The sequence below is a fragment of the Cyanistes caeruleus genome, chromosome 22 (genome assembly GCF_971803275.1).
Source record: "Cyanistes caeruleus chromosome 22, bCyaCae1.hap1.1, whole genome shotgun sequence".
Taxonomy (NCBI): domain Eukaryota; kingdom Metazoa; phylum Chordata; class Aves; order Passeriformes; family Paridae; genus Cyanistes; species Cyanistes caeruleus.
In genome coordinates this window covers 7,610,340-7,626,268 of record NC_141722.1, presented here as the reverse complement: position 1 = coordinate 7,626,268, position 15,929 = coordinate 7,610,340, and the positions used below count along the sequence as shown (strand labels likewise).

At 43.5% G+C, this 15,929-nt stretch overlaps 1 protein-coding gene across 4 annotated transcripts in view; it reads left to right on the top strand.

The window, feature by feature from the left end:
• Nucleotides 1–15,810, top strand: part of CLSTN1 (calsyntenin 1) — a 30,550-nt gene extending 14,740 nt beyond the window's left edge. For 2 of the 4 annotated variants that reach the window (XM_086860823.1, XM_086860820.1), the window contains 15 exons: nucleotides 1,404–1,612; nucleotides 1,853–2,002; nucleotides 2,101–2,286; nucleotides 3,413–3,661; nucleotides 4,520–4,641; nucleotides 5,347–5,509; nucleotides 6,601–6,651; nucleotides 8,331–8,488; nucleotides 9,112–9,260; nucleotides 9,733–9,959; nucleotides 10,284–10,454; nucleotides 11,021–11,166; nucleotides 11,764–11,899; nucleotides 12,566–12,750; nucleotides 13,389–15,810. In XM_086860823.1, coding sequence (XP_086716949.1) covers nucleotides 1,404–1,612; nucleotides 1,853–2,002; nucleotides 2,101–2,286; nucleotides 3,413–3,661; nucleotides 4,520–4,641; nucleotides 5,347–5,509; nucleotides 6,601–6,651; nucleotides 8,331–8,488; nucleotides 9,112–9,260; nucleotides 9,733–9,959; nucleotides 10,284–10,454; nucleotides 11,021–11,166; nucleotides 11,764–11,899; nucleotides 12,566–12,750; nucleotides 13,389–13,580 — 2,494 coding nt within the window. In that variant the 3' untranslated portion in view covers nucleotides 13,581–15,810. The remainder of the gene's footprint in view (nucleotides 1–1,403; nucleotides 1,613–1,852; nucleotides 2,003–2,100; nucleotides 2,287–3,412; nucleotides 3,662–4,519; nucleotides 4,642–5,346; nucleotides 5,510–6,600; nucleotides 6,652–8,330; nucleotides 8,489–9,111; nucleotides 9,261–9,732; nucleotides 9,960–10,283; nucleotides 10,455–11,020; nucleotides 11,167–11,763; nucleotides 11,900–12,565; nucleotides 12,751–13,388) is intronic. The other 2 variants (XM_086860822.1, XM_086860821.1) reach the window with 1 other exon arrangement.
• Nucleotides 15,811–15,929: the final 119 nt, after the last annotated feature.

Below are 15,929 nucleotides of genomic sequence, written 5' to 3'. Positions count from 1 at the left end.
CCGAGGGGTCTCCTGCTTGTGGTGATCTGTGGTCTGTGTATTGAGAGGAAATGTGAACCAGGTGTTCATACTGGAGGGCTTTTCATGGAACCTCAGAAAGGGTCATCTGGTCCAACCTTCCTGCTCAAGCAGGGCAATAGTAGAAATGAAAAGAGCAGCCAGCTGGACATGAAGTGCTCGGACATCCCTTCATTTGTATTTTAGGTGGTACTGCTTCGTCCCTTGATGTCTCTGAATTTACATTAGAAAACCAGGTAGGGGTAGAAGCAAGGAAACTGCTGATACACTTGAAATCTGTCTTGAGTTGGTAGAGTTTGTGTGGGATACCAGGCCTGGACATTGTTTTGAATTTGATTTCTGAATCCAAAAAAACGGTTCAAGAAGTCAGTCTGTATTAAGCTTAACAAAATACCAAAGCATTCATGTTTCTATCATTTCCAGACAGCCTCACCCAGAGAACCCAAGATCAATAGCATGGGGCTCATCTCTGCCTACATTAAAGAATGAGAACAAAGCAGTCTTGACTTATCTTTATCTAAGGAAAAACCACAATATAAAATAGTCTCTAGAAAACCCACTTCACAATAACTGTTTGACACTCTGGTGTAAACATCTGCAGAGCATGTGGGAGATGAGCAGTTGTGTGGAGCAAAGAGAGAGGCATAAATAAGATGAGGAATAGAGTAGCAGAGGTCATCTTGGTGACAAACAAAACCTTGCTATTCTATAACTATACAAGGGTTTGAGTTTTATTTGCAAATAACCAGTGATAGTAAGCAAAACCTAGAACTATGCGGAATTATATAGTGATACACTGGAGAAACACCCACTGCTTTCCTAGGTAGGGTAGTTGAGATTGTTTGGTTTATTAATCATTGGTAGCTTCTTTCTGAGAGCTGGAATGCTGGAGGATGGCTTCGTGTGGAAAAGAAGCTGATTGGGCAGAATCTGTAATATCCTAAAAGCGTTTATTTATTTGAACAAGAGAAAAGTGACAGTCATTCAGAAGCAGGTACAAATATTCTTGGTAGTCAAACCCCAAACCTTCACGTTATGGAAGTAAGAGGACTGGAAGGAAAAAAGGCAAATGTAAAATACAGATTTTTCCTTGTTTAAAGTACCCAGGAAACAGACCTTCAAGTTTTCATTTCTTACTTCTTGGTTAGACCCAGCTGTGTAATTCTTGAACAGATATTCTCTGGTAGTATAAATGCCATTTGCCTTCATTTCAGTGGTGTTACATGGTGTGAGAAGGCCATTTGGAACACCTTGCACAGGAACAGATTCCAAGCTGTCAGGTGGAAAGGCTGGCATGGCTCAGGTGGCAGAGAGGGAGCTGCTGTACCCCAGGGCTGGCAGGAGCAGGGTCTGCAGTCCCTGGAGCCCTCTGTGTGTCATTGCAGGGCCACAGTCCATATCCAGGTGAACGACGTGAACGAGTACGCCCCGGTGTTCAAGGAGAAGTCCTACAAGGCCACGGTCATCGAGGGCAAGAGGTCTGACAACATCCTCAGGGTGGAAGCTGTGGATGCAGACTGCTCCCCCCAGTTCAGCCAGATCTGCAGCTACGAGATCGTGACTCCAGACGTGCCCTTTGCCATCGACAAAGACGGTAAGAGACAGAGCCAGGGCTGGGACTGACTCTCACTGGTCACCCAAAGAGCAGGAGTCACCCTGCTCAGCAGCACCTGGGCCTGCAGGCTGGCACTGAAAAGTCAGTGCAGGGTAATTCACTTGCAGATGAGTTTGTTCAAATCTGTGTGTAGTACATAGGTGTACAGGATGCATTTTATGCAGCAGTGACCCTGAAGAATTGTATTGATGTCTGACAATTGCCTTTTTTCTGTGTCAGGTTATATAAAAAACACAGAAAAGTTAAGCTATGGTAAAGAACACCAGTATAAACTGACAGTAACAGCCTATGACTGTGGGAAGAAGAGAGCTGCTGAGGATGTGCTGGTTAAAATTAGCGTTAAGCCTACGTGCAAGCCTGGCTGGCAAGGTTAGTTTGCTCTCTTTCCTTTCTGCTTTTAGCATTTGCTGCTACCTTCAGTTAAACATGAGAGATCTTTAATATTGTTTCTTTGGATAAATATCCAGGTTGGAGCAAAAGAATAGAATATGAGCCTGGCACTGGTTCTCTGGCTCTGTTCCCTGGGATGCATTTGGAGACATGTGATGAGCCAATAACCTCAGTTGAAGCAACGGTGGAACTAGAAACCAACCATATTGGCAAAGGCTGTGATAGAGACACCTACTCTGAGAAATCCATCCACAGGCTCTGTGGTAAGAAGGCTTTTGTTAAAATAGAAGTGGTCTCTCTTGTTTACTAGTTTTACTTTGAATTTTGTTAGACCAGAAATCAGTGAGTAGATCTGGTCTTCATTTGCACATAGTTTCCTTCAACTCATTTCCTCACTGGCAGCAGAAGGCATGAAATTGCCTGAAGGTGACTTCTACACTAATTCTAAAATGTGGTAAAGAATCTCCTTCTTCTGCCTCTCCACTGTCTTACATAGACTAGTAATGTCCCTTGCGTGAGATTCATGTTCAAGAGCTAAACGAATCTGTGCTGAAGGGTATAGCCAGTAAAGCCTCTCTGTTTTTCTGAGCATGATGGATGTAATGGCTGCCATCTGAGGAATACTTGATGAAAAACTAGAGAAAACCAAGAAAGAGTGGTTTGGAAAAAAAACCAGTTAACTTGGATCAGTTGAATTTGTACTGTATTTGCCCTAGGAATAAAGGCCCTTGGCATCCACTTCTGCTGCAGTTAAGGGTCTTATAAAAAGCCAGTGAGTCCTTTGTAGCCATATGAAAGAACTGAGATTACAGGATAAATTATCACTCATGATTTATGTCTTCAACCTCAGTTGAGAGTAATTGAAAGTCTGAATAGCACGTAACCCCAGAGACCCGGCAATTCCTGAGCCATTCCCTGATTGGGGTCAGTGTGATGTTAAAGGTACCTGCTGCTGGCTGTGCTGTGAGCAGGCAGTGAGCTGGGAGGGGCTGCTTGTGCTCTCTGTTCACCTGGATCAGTTCTGCTCTCACAGCTAAGTACAGTGTCTAGAGAAAGGTGTTGTGCTCATGGGTCTGAGGGACAAGGGGCATTAATGAGAGGGCTCCTGAGACAGAGGCAAAATCAGGTTCTATAGCTGTGGAGACTGAAACTGTTCTGCTTATTATGAGATTAGTTGTCTACACAGAAGTCAAATTTGTAGAAGTTACCATGGTGTTAGATGCCTGTAATCAGTGCCACATTATTTAAAAGGAGAATTGCTTGATTTGTGATGATAGTGCATAATCCTGGCAGTTGGTGCTGAGAAATTAGTGCTGAGGTAAACAGTTGAATTTGAAAACAGTGGTGGTCTTCTAAATTTCTGTTTTCATTTGAGCATTTGTGTTGTAGGTGCTGCTTCTGGCACAGCTGAGCTGCTCCCCCCTCCAAGCAGTGCTGCTAACTGGACCGTGGGGCTGCCCACGGATAATGGCCATGACAGCGACCAGGTCTTCGAGTTCAATGGCACCCAGGCTGTGAAGATTCCAGATGGTGTAGTCACAGTCAGTCTGAAAGAGCCCTTCATGATTTCAGTGTGGATGAGGCATGGGCCCGGAACCAAAGAGAAAGAGACAATTCTGTGCAATTCAGACAAGACAGGTTTGTCAATACTTCAGTTATGAACAGTCTTTGTGGTTGGTTGGTTTTTTATGTGCTCTGGCAGTGCATGTTACAGCATTTTCTCTACCTTAAGGTTTTCTTGGAATTGAAATGAGGTAGACTTTAAAAATCACTATTGTGCTTATGTTTAGGCTCAGCCTTAGATGATGTAGCTTCAGATTGGGCAGAGTTGTTTTTCTAATTCTATCTTGGTTTACATTATGCACTCCTTTTGCTGTGTAGATTACTTATTCTGGCACTGCAGCCTCGAGTTTGCATCTCCAAAGATAGCCTTGTTCTTGATGCTGCCTAAAAACATTAAGACACACATACCAGGTCTAGTGAGTGACAGCATTTGCTGCTGTATATTTTTTTTTCCTTAGGAGGATATAATTTCTTTTTCCAGAGATGAAGTGTTTTTTTTTTTTTTATGCTTGGCACAATTTCACTCTCTGCTTATGACACAGAAACAATAATTTGGAAAATGCCATTAAATAAGAGGGAAATGTGATAACCCTGTTTCCATAATTGCCATTTGTAACAAAAAAAGCTCTTCTGTTTGCAAGTAGAGCTCTTTTTCTCCTGCTGACAGGTTTATCTGTGGCTCTTCAGTGCTGTGCCTGGGTTTAGATTGGGTTTGGATAGAGACAGTCTGTTCTGCAGCCTCATGGCTTCTTCAAGAGTGCCCTCACTACTGCTGCAGATGCTTTACATTCCTCTTGCCATGCCTGATTTACTTCTGCATTGATTACTGCCTATCAATTACTTCAATATTAAAGTGTGAAATTGCAGAACATGTGAATTTTGTTGGTAAGGCTTTCAGGAAGTAACGCTGTTAATTCAAATATCTGTGTGCAGATATGAACCGGCACCACTACAGCCTCTACGTGCACAACTGCCGCCTGGTCTTCCTGTTCCGCCAGGATCCTTCTGAGGGAAAAACCTACAAACCTGCTGAGTTCCACTGGAAGCTGAATCAGGTGAGCCTGAAGGGCTCTTTGCTGGAGTGCTGCAGTGAAGGGCAGTGGTGACTGATGTCCCTGGTAGTGTATGTAGGAACAAATCCTGTCTGCCACTCCAAGCCCGTTCCCCAGAACCCAGCAGTGCTTGTTTTACGTGTTCAGCTTCACCTTTTCATCTTGAGTAGCAAGTAGAAAATACAGCATCAGTCTTGCAGCTGTGACTGAATGCACTCTAAGGTGGAGTGCATGAGAAAACAGGAGGTATTTATTCCAGGTTGTTTCTAGCATTCAAGTACTTCTGAGCATATGACATTTTCTCAGCCCCCTGTAGCTGTGATAAATAGTCGTGGTTTTTTAACAGTTGCTCTCAGCAAATACCTGTCCTTTGTCAAGTAAGGTTGTCTTATATTCAGGATGTGCATGCATGTTGATACGTATTTTTAGATTGAAATATGCTGTTATTTAATATAAAACTTAAAGGAAAAGAAGTATATGCAGCTTCCTGTATTGGCAACAGAATAAAGAAACTTTTTATTAATATTTGGCAGTCAATTCCCTTTTCAGATGTGTGCCATGTGTGTGAAAGATCAACTGTGTACAGGCTTGTATTGTAGGTTGTTGGTACATCTGCATGTATGTTTATGTAAAATATAGCACCAGATCAGTTACTGACCTGTAATGGGGAAAAAATGACAGTAGAATTTTCAAACTGTCTCCACTCAGGTGTGTGACAAAGAGTGGCACCACTATGTCGTCAACGTTGAATTTCCTGCTGTGTCTCTTTACGTGGATGGTGTTTCCTATGATCCCTTCCCAGTCACTGAGGATTATCCACTCCACCCTTCCAAGATAGAAACACAGCTGGTGGTTGGAGCATGTTGGCAAGGTAACTATTTACAATTGTTCATACTTCTAATTAACTTTTTTAATGAAATCTTGGTGGTTATCTGGAAGTACCATGCATTTTTTTAGTGCATGAAATGTAACTTGTTTTGCCTCTCACAGATGGGTTTTGCTCCAAGCTGGTTTCACATATTTCCTGAGTCATTTTTTGCAGGAGTGTTTGTTTGTATTCTCGTTGGCCACAGGTGTGTGAAACACAAGGCTGCTCAGCAGCCTGTATTCCACCAGCGTGATTTTTGTGGTGGCCATGGGAATACTGACAGCTTATTTTTAATAATGGTTTTAACAGTACCTCATGCACTTCAGATTACCAAGCAGAACACTTCATTTCAAGTAGGTTGAAAAGCATCTTGTAGGAAAAGTGTTCTCATCAATGTCCAGCAGACAGCTCTACAGAGCAGCACAGCAGTGCTGTCTCTTGGGTATTTTTTCCATTTCTGCTTATAAAAATAGACATCTGCTTTTTTGTCTGCTCTCTTCAAGCTGCTCTAAGTTATATATACAGCTCTTCTCCAAGGAGAGAGAAATTTTATCCTTTTGAAGAAGTTCTTTTAACATTTCTTTTAAAATTTTAAAAGCAGACTTTAATTTTTGGTGCTTCCATCTGATAAATTGTCTGTTTAATACGTGTGATTCTATTATTGATTAAGAAATCTGTGTTGGTAATGGCTTCTTTTGATCAGCTTTCAATACCTTTTGGTGATTTGCTGTATTAGTCTGGATCTCACCTTAATTTCCCTTCAGATGGAGCCAGTTGTTAGAATTGTGTCATCTTACTAAAGTGGTTTGTGGGAGGTTTCCCCTCTTGGTTCAGGTATTCTGCCGCTCTTGCTGCTGTCACTGCTGCCTGTGTGTGGGGCTCTTTGGGCTGTGGGGCCATGACTGTTCTTGTAACAACACAGTGCTGTGTCTTCCCTGCATTGCAGCTTTTCCAAGAACTCAGAATCCTTTGGGAGCTGGGTCCAGTATAAGCAAACTTTGGGGGATGTGCTGCTTTCTGGGATTAGAGTTTGCCAGATTGTAACTACTTGGTCCTTTCCCTATTGTCCTATTCTTTGTCTTGCTTTTCTACAGAATATACAGGAAATGAAAATGACAATGAAACTGTGCCCGAGACCTCTGCAGGTTGCTGGAGTTTTTTCCCTGCTGTTTTATTTCATTTTTAAGCTAAGACATTGCTTCATCTCGCACACAGCATGAAATGCAGGCATTGCATTTGGGCCATTGACCTTCACATAATCCTCTCCTAGGCTTGTGTCTTCATTGTGCTTCATTTGCAGAGCATCACCAGCTGACTTCTGCTTGGTTTGGGGTTTTTTTGTTTGTTTTGGGTATTTTTTGGTTGCATCCAAACAAATGTACCTTCATGTACAGATCTGCAATGGTTGCGATTGCAGTGAAGTGAGAAAAAATTGCTGATGTAAAATATCAGCTATAATCTCTTTCATCCAGTTTTGTTAAAGCATAAACACACATCATCCTGTATAAATGTACATGTTTATGCATGTAGGTATGTGTCTTTATGATAGAGTTTATCCAGTGCATTGGGAAGGACCTCTGCAACAAAGGTACCTTTGCTCCTCTCTCAGAACGACTGATTCCGTATTTAGATCAGGCTGCTCATAGAGACAGACCTCTGACTTAGAGTGGATATTCACTTGGTCAGATATTTATATCAAATTCTAATTACAGTGAATGGGCAAAAAAGCTTCAGCTTCCAGGTATTTCAGATCGGCTACAGGGTTATTTCCTCATAACAAATTTTAGTGATAGTTTGGTGGGTTTTGTGTCTTGAGTTGAGATACTTAAAATCAGTGTATATTTTTAAAAGTGAATTCAAGATCTGTTCCCTTTCTGTAAAGTTTAAGAATTGTTGGAATAGTCTGGATGTAGCTGGCAGGGGTTTTCTAGCTGTGCATCACATTTTGATTTGGCAGGGAGGGAGCAGCATCCAGGGGCTCCAGAAGCTGAAGCTATATGAAAATTGTATAATTTGTAACAGGACATTTCACCACTGAATATTTGAATTGTACCAAGGATCTTTTATCACTTAGAACTTTTAAAACAAGCTTAGACACCTTTCTAAAGTCAGGTTGCTTAGTAAGTAATGGGCTTGAAATGCACATTTCCAGGGGTGTTTTGTGGCCCTGGGATGTAGCAAGATGGACTTGGTGATCACCTAGTGTGTGAAGGAATAAAGGGCTTAATAGGTTGCCTTATCAGACTGAACTCTGCTATCTAAAAATGAGTTGTGTGGGTTTAAACTGCTCCCTTAAATCTGCAGAGAGAAGATGGCACCTTTAGAGGGGGCAGGTATCTCTTGGACACCTCTCTCAGAATGAGCTGAATGACTTTACAAGGTTCCTTTCTTCCCTTGGAGTGTAGGGAGAGCCCGTAGTGCTGGTCCAGGTGGGGATCCCTCACACCTGCAGGGATGCTGTCCTGTGTCCTGAGTAGGAGGAGGTGTTACCTCAGCAGCAAGATTCAGGTTTCATGGTTCATCCCACTGGCTCTGTGTTGGATTTCTGAGCACCACCTCTCTGAATGGGGCTTCCTTTGAAATGTTTGTCATGGAACAGTCAGTTCAAGGTGGCCACAGCTGTCTGAAGGCCACGTGCATGGTGAACTGTTTAATTCTGTCTTTATGCCTGACCATAATCACAAGGTTAACGGCCAGAATGGATGAAAACTAACCTGCATGTGTGTAATACTGTGTGTATCAGCTGGCATACTTGTTGTTTTACACAAGAAAAAGCAAAAAGAATCTAAACAAGTAAAGATTTTTCCTCCCTCGTTTTTTGAAGGTGGTGAACTGCACATGGCTCAGTTTTTCCGGGGCAATCTGGCAGGGTTGATGATCCGTTCTGGTAAACTGGAGAACAAGAAGGTGATTGATTGCCTCTACACCTGCAAAGAGGGGCTGGATTTGCAGATGGCCGATGGTGTTGGCAAAGGTGTGAAGGTAAATTTGCATATAAACAGAGGGGATCATGTGTATTCCTTCCCTGATAAAGAGTTACAAGTTTTACTGGCAGAGTTAACAGGGTGTCCCAAATATAACAAGCTCATCTCTTCTGGCATTTTGCATTAATATTACATAAAAGTAGGAAATTTTTCTTTTATAAACGTGGACTTAAGAATGAAAGTTACTCTGCTGTCTTCTAAGTCTTGAAGGGAAACTCTGTATTTGTAAGCCTCTGTTTTCCTGCTGTGCAGGTTATCTAATAAGAGATCTTTAACAAGCTTCATAAAATAAGATTATATGGCTTTTTCAGTAGCAGGGTTGTGTGAACAGAGCTAAATTTCTCCTTTATGTTAGCTGCCTGTCTTCTGCATTACTAGAACCAGAACTATGATATGTGCTTAGATTTTTTCTTGAAGAATGAAACACCAAATGCATTCCACTGGGATAAGGCAGTGAGTAGGGAGTTTGGACTGTGTGCCACAAGGCCAGGAAATAATGACCCTGTTGCTTTGGCTATGGGTGTAATTATCCTGCATTTACCAGTGCTGAACTCCAGTTTGAATTGCCCAGATCATGTCACTCGGCTGGCTGTTCTCTGAGGGCTTTTTCCTTTTTTTCAGATCCACATGAACCCGAGCCAGTCGATGCTGACCATAGAAGGGGATGACATAGACAGAGTTGACAAGGCCATGCAGCACATTTCCTACCTGAACTCCCGCCAGTTCCCCACGCCCGGCATTCGGAGGCTGAAGATCACCAGCACTGTCAAGTATGTCCTGGTGCTGAGCTGGAGCATCCCCGTGCTCCCTGCTGGAGCCTGGTGCTCCTGGATCTCACCTGGGAGAAACAAAGGAGTCCTGGCCATCACATGTTTCAATACAGCAAATATTTCCACACCAGCACTCTGCTCTCTGCCTGAGGAAAGAGTAGGGAGTGTGTAAGATGGGGAGGAAAGTGCTGCCAGAGTGCTGCCAGTGTCTCCAGTCACAGCTTCATGAAGGGGTTACCTGTGGCTCTAAGTCAAAACATAGAAATGAGGCCAAATGGTAACTGTAAGTAAAAATTAATTGTAAGATTGCTCCCTTGGTGGCTATTTCGTACTTTCCAGGGCAGCTGATGAATTTATCTAAGACTCTTGGGTCTGAGACAGCTTTTCAAAAATTTATAAAGCAATTACTGTGTGTAACTGTGCTTCCCTCTGAAATAAGCACCTTGACTGCAAAACTGCTTCTGTCTCTCAGGTGTTTCAATGAAGAGGCCTGTGTCTCCATTCCCTCTGTGGAGGGGTATGTCATGGTCTTGCAGCCAGAGGAACCAAAAATCAGCCTGAGTGGCATCAACCACTTTGCCCGCTCTGCCTCAGAGTTTGAGAGCTCCGAGGGCGTTTCCCTCTTCCCGGAGCTTCGCATAATCAGCACCATCACCCGGGAGGTGGAGCCCGAGGGAGATGGGGATGAAGATCCTACAGGTAACAGCCACTGCTGCCCACCCTCACCTCACTCACTGCTCCTGGCCGAGGCTCTTCCTCTTGCAGAGAGCTGTGGATTTCTCTTTCAATACAGAATCCAGTAAGGGAAAAAAGGTGTAGATCCTTTGGTCTGGGCTAACAAAAACTTATCTGGAAATGATGATAAGTCCAGGCCATTATCCTCATGTAACTATCCCTTGTTTGTATTTTGTAGTTTATTTTTTAAATCATTGTTTCATGAATACTCGTTCTCCTCGGGCCTAGATTTTAATATTTGTTTTGGTGTTTCTGCTTAAATCTTTGGCTTTTTCCTCTGATTTTTAGTCCAAGAGTCTTTGGTATCTGAAGAGATCATGCACAACCTGGATATGTGTGAGGTGACAGTGCTGGGAGAGGAACTAAATCAGGAACAAGAGAGCCTGGAGATTGACATGACACGACTGCAGCAGAAAGGCATTGAGATGAGCAGTTCCAACCTGGGCATGATAATCACAGGTGGGGGTTCCTGCTGCTGCTCTTGGGAGGGTCTGAAGGGACTGACCTTCTAGAGAGGTAGTTTATAACACCTTCAAAATACTTCATTTTTTTTAGAATTTTGAGCTTGGACTATCTTTAGAATTTCAAGCACAGCAATTCTGTGGAAAGCTGTGATTTTAGAAAATGCAACATTCTGAACCTTCCTTCTGTTCTTTTCTCTGTTCCAAGTAGCAGGTCTCCTCTGGAATGGGGAACTGCAGTTAGACTTTGCCACAGAAGAGGCTTATTCCTCCCACAGATAGCCTAGGAGCATGCATCATTCTTTTCTGTTATGTTAAAGTATTCCATAGTAAAGCTCCCAGAGTCCCTTCAAACTCTCACTGGGTTTGGGATTTCATCACCAAACCAATCCACAGGATTTCAGTGGAGCCACACGTGTGTGTCAGGGGTGTTACGTTTCTGCACTCCCTGAATCTCTGTTGGCCAAGAGAGCTCAGTGAAGAGAGGGAGTCCCAGCCGTGCTGTGTGTGAAGTTGTGGCAGCCTTTGGCAGAGCAGCTGCTGCAGCTGTGTCTCTCCCCACAGGGGTGGACACCATGGCTAACTACGAGGAGGTTCTGCACCTGATCCGCTACAGGAACTGGCACACGGCGTCTCTGTTCGACAGAAAGTTCAAACTGCTCTGCTCGGAGCTCAACGGCCGCTACGTCAGCAACGAGTTCAGAGTGGAGGTGTGTGAGCAGCTCCTCCCTGCCAGGGGCTTTGGGGCCTGTGTGGAGGTTGTTCATTGATCAATTATTGATTCAGATTTTGTCCTGTAAATAAATATTAGGAAATGTGAGCATTTCAGAAAATATTTAATATATAAATGTGGTTTTAGTCCTGTATTTCAGCTTGAAATAGAATTGTTGTTTGTAGAAGAAATGGCTAATGGAGGTGTGAAGGTGAAAACCTTGCATTGAAAACACAGATTATTAATTAGCAAATGGAGTGAAAGTGGTGCTACCAGAGAACTGAGTGGCCTTTGTGTGTCACTTCCAGGAGGCCACAGCTGCACGTGCTGGGCTCTTCACTGTTTTGCTTGTGTGATGTGTCAGTGTCTGATACTGAGGGATTATGTTAAAGCACAGAGAGGATAAAATGGCATTTTATTTGCAGCAGGGTACAGGTTAATCGTTATTTCATATGCTTACATCAAATATATGGAAGTACAGCAGAAAGTGGCATTAAAGGCACTAAAATTTAATTTTTTTTCTCTTTATTTTTATCTCTTCAGAATTCAGAAACTGTTGTGTTTCTGGAGTTTAACACTTTCTGTTTGTCTCTAGGTGAATGTTATCCACACAGCCAGCCCAGTGGAACATGCCAATCACATTGCTGCACAGCCTCAGTTCATTCACCCAGTGCATCATTCCTTTGTTGATCTCTCCGGTCACAACTTGGCAAACCCTCATCCCTTTTCAGGTCAGGATTCTCAGCTGCTGAAGCTGAACTGGCTTTTTGTGGTGTTGCAGAGTTCTTTTCCCAGAGTTCAAACCAGTGTGTTGGACTAATAAATCAGGCAGCTGCTCAGTCCTGTTCTGCTGTTGCCCAGACAGAGAGGAGTGAGATTTCAGAACCCTGTGAAATTCCCTTTCCTGCCCAGCAGAAGAGATTTCTGTTGGGGTGTGTGTGTTGGAAAAGGGGAGGAGACTGCAAGACCTGCAGAAAGTGAGGAACTGGGACAGAATTTCTTGTGAATGGCAGGAGGAAAAGATGGCAGTGCCATTCCTTTGATGAGTCACAGTATCTGCCCTTTCTGTTTTAATTACATTAATTTGGCATGGGTGTAGGATGTGAGGAGAAGAAAAATAAGCAATTGAGAAAGGAGTGTGGATGTGGTGGAATGTGTTTTCCCTGTGTTTTCAGTCCTTCAGATTGATGTAATTATATTTAAGGAACTGAGTCTCATTGTTAATTTCTTACTGACTTTTTGCATGGCTGAAGACAAACAGCCTTTGTGTAATACATATGAAATATAACTTAACATGGAATACTCGTGTAAAGCCATTTTCCCCAGCAGGTGATGATGGGAAGGGGAGTAGCTGTTAGCACAGTGTGAGTTACCACTGCTGTGTGTTCTGGCTGCAGTTGTCCCCAGCACAGCCACGGTGGTGATCGTGGTGTGTGTCAGCTTCCTGGTGTTCATGATCATCCTGGGCGTGTTCCGCATCCGCGCCGCGCACCAGAGAACCATGAGGGACCAGGACACGGGCAAGGAGAACGAGATGGACTGGGATGACTCTGCTCTGACCATCACTGTGAACCCCATGGAGGTAACCCTGGGGAGCTGCTGGCCTTTTCCAGCTGGAATGGCTGTGGTTGGCTGTGGGCAGAGGAGAACCTGAGAACAGGGCAGAGACATTACCTGGGGATTTAGAACGAACGTGCCAAATGCCAAGAGCGCTTGTTTGGGATCTTGCAGGGGTTAGAGTTTCATGTTGGAGAATGGGATTTTACATCCAGCATCCGGCACTAGTGTTCATCATGTGCAGAGTGCCTTAAACAGAGCCTGCTTTTGTCTAAACTTGCAGGAATTTATTGCCAAAACATCTGTGTTTATGATGTTTCCTTCTCCTGTGGCTGACATCTGAATTTTTAGAAAATTTGGAACAGGAAAGATGTGTGCACTTCATGTTCTGTGTCTATTGTAAGATCCTTTTCCAGTAGAATTTGCAATCCTGGATCCTCCTTCACAACCACTTTGTGTAGAGTGCCAGGACTGACAGCAATGTCACAGAACTCTTTTACAAAGTGCTACTTCCTTTGTCTTTTCTGTTTCTGCCTAATTCCTGCTGAACTTCTAAATCCAGCAAGGAATCTGCAATAGCTCTTCCTCAGTATAGTGACTTGAATAAAGAATAAAAAGAATTTTGGCCAGTATGGTAATGACAGCTAATTTTTGTCTGAACAGACCTATGAGGATCAACACAGCAGTGAAGAGGAGGAGGAGGAGGAGGAAGAAGAAAGTGAAGATGGAGAAGAAGATGACATCACTAGTGCAGAGTCTGAAAGCAGTGAGGAGGAAGAGGGAGAGCAGGAGGACCAACAGAATGTTAACAGACAGCAGCAGCTGGAATGGGATGACTCTACCCTCAGTTATTGATTCTAGCTGCTCCCTTTGTCTTTATGTTCCCGCTCTAGAAGACTCCACTGTAACACACTCCATTGGTACCAAGGATTCATGGTGTTTAAAACAAAAAAAATCATTCTGGCCAGTAGATTGAACCCCCCACAGCCGTGTTTGTGTTCTGTCAGCTAGTTCCCGATGTTTAGGGTTGTAGTTAGCACCTCTTCCTTCAGCCATGCCTCAGTGACTGGATTTTTTTACGCTCTGTGAGAACCACCTTGCACTTTTTTCTTCGTGTCATCTCAGCTAAGTGACTCTACAGCTCTGTAGCCGTTGCACATTATTTTCTGAACTATCTTTTTTTGCTCAGTGAAACAAACTTGGCTTTGTTCCTTTTTCTCTTTCTAAAAGATGCAAAGATTGCTTGTTGACAAAGGGTAAAGCTGCTCATTTCAGCCTGTTGATTTCTTTTAATTTTTTTCCCCAAATTAGTGCATGTGTAAAGTGGCAGAATGAGGTTAATATGTAGAAGATTAACAAGACTTTTTAATATTTTGTAAATATATTGGAATTATGTAATTATGTCATTTGTGGTAGTGAAAACAGGGATTGGGGTTTAAAACATGCTAAAGTGAAAAATCATGCGGCATGAACTATTCCAAGTCTCATCCTACTGCAGCAGGAGCACGGGCACAGTTCTTAGTGTAGATGTTCAGTAACTCTGTCTTGGCCTTGACTGCGATGTGCGCTCATGCCCCGCTCTCCTTGAACTCCTTCCTTTTCTTTCACCTCCTTGTTTTTGCAGAGGGAACAGACAAAGCTTGTGAGAAGTTGTAAAGGCTTTAGGAGCCTCTGCAGAGGCTCAGCTCCCCCGTGCACTACAGTTTGGTTTTAATTTTATTTTTTTTTTCTCCAATTAAGGCTTGCCATAGAGGCTTTTTTAAGTTATTGGGGAAATAACACTACGTGTATGGTGGGGTGTGGCCACAGCTCCTGGTAGTTCCAGGGAGGGTGCCTGGGGTCCAGTGTGGGCTGTGCACACTGCAGACAGGTTTGGGTGTAGGGGAAGTCTGACACCTGGGGACCTGAGCACCTGGGCTACCCTTCTACATGAACAGGGGTTTGGGGTTTTTTGTTGTTCATTTCTTCTAATTTGGAAGTGGGAGGGTTTGGGATGTAGCTGATACCACTGAACACTCCTGCTCCTCCCCTGCAGCCCCTTGTACAGTAATTCCGATTGTCGGTGTTTTAAGCCTTTGTTTACACTTGGTAATTGTGTTTTCCTGCTGGTGAAAAACTGTAGCATAAATTATCCAACCAGAAAACCTTGGGAATCATGTTAATTCATGTGATTTGGGTTGTTTATGATCCCAGTTCCAATTTGGGATTGCAGAGGGCAGTAGCTGGAAGGTACAAATGTGGGGGGTTGTTTTTTCTCTCAGGCAGGGTTGTTTAACTTCATTTGGTCTGATGCAGAGTGGTGAATAATGAATTTCTGCTTGATCTCTATGGAGGTGGATTAAAGAGTAACTTGTTCTGCCTGTAGCAGGAGCCTGGGGCTGCATCCCCTCCTGAGCACGGTGAGCCAGCGCCAGCATTCGCTCGTGGGTGTGGGTGCAGAGCCCAGAGAGCCACGGCCAGGCCAGGGCACGGCCAGAGAGGGGCACGAAGGGTCCCGAGTACCTGGGGGATAAAAGATGGGGTTGAGCCACCTGTTTGTACAGCTGGATTTCCAGAGCAGCCCCGCTGAGGGAACTGAAACATCCCTGCTCAGCTGGACTCCCAAACACAGCACGGGAATGTAGATCCCGCCGGGATCGAGGGGGGTTTGCTCTGGGGGAACAGAGGAGTGCCTTTACAATAGAGATGGACCTGGCAGCAGGGAAAGAACCCACACCAGAGCTTTCTGTTTTTTGGGGTTGTTTTTGGGGTTTTTTTTAATGTAAATTTTAGATTTCTAAAATGGGGAAATGGTTTTGACTACTTACGTGGTAATTAACTGCTAGTTTTAAGTAAACTGGGAAACTTTTAACTTATGTCTGACAGTTGTCCTGTGTTAATGTGTAGAAGACTTATCCTTCCATATACTGTTGCTGTAGCTGCTGTATTTTAGACCAAAACTGATCATGACTTAATGGTAATTCTGAGGGGTTGTAATGTCCTGATGCAGTTTGTAGCCACTGTGGGTATAACTTTTCAGATGTGTATATTGGTAACAGGTCAGTTTGGAAAGTCTATAAGCTACAATAAATTTCTGGTTCTAAAAGTTGTTTGCATTTTTTATTTTACTTAGTGAAACAAAGTAGAACCCAGTTACATAAATGGTGTTAATTTGCCTCTGCTGGGGGAGTTTTGTGGCTATTGCTCTCAAGCATAGAAGGACGA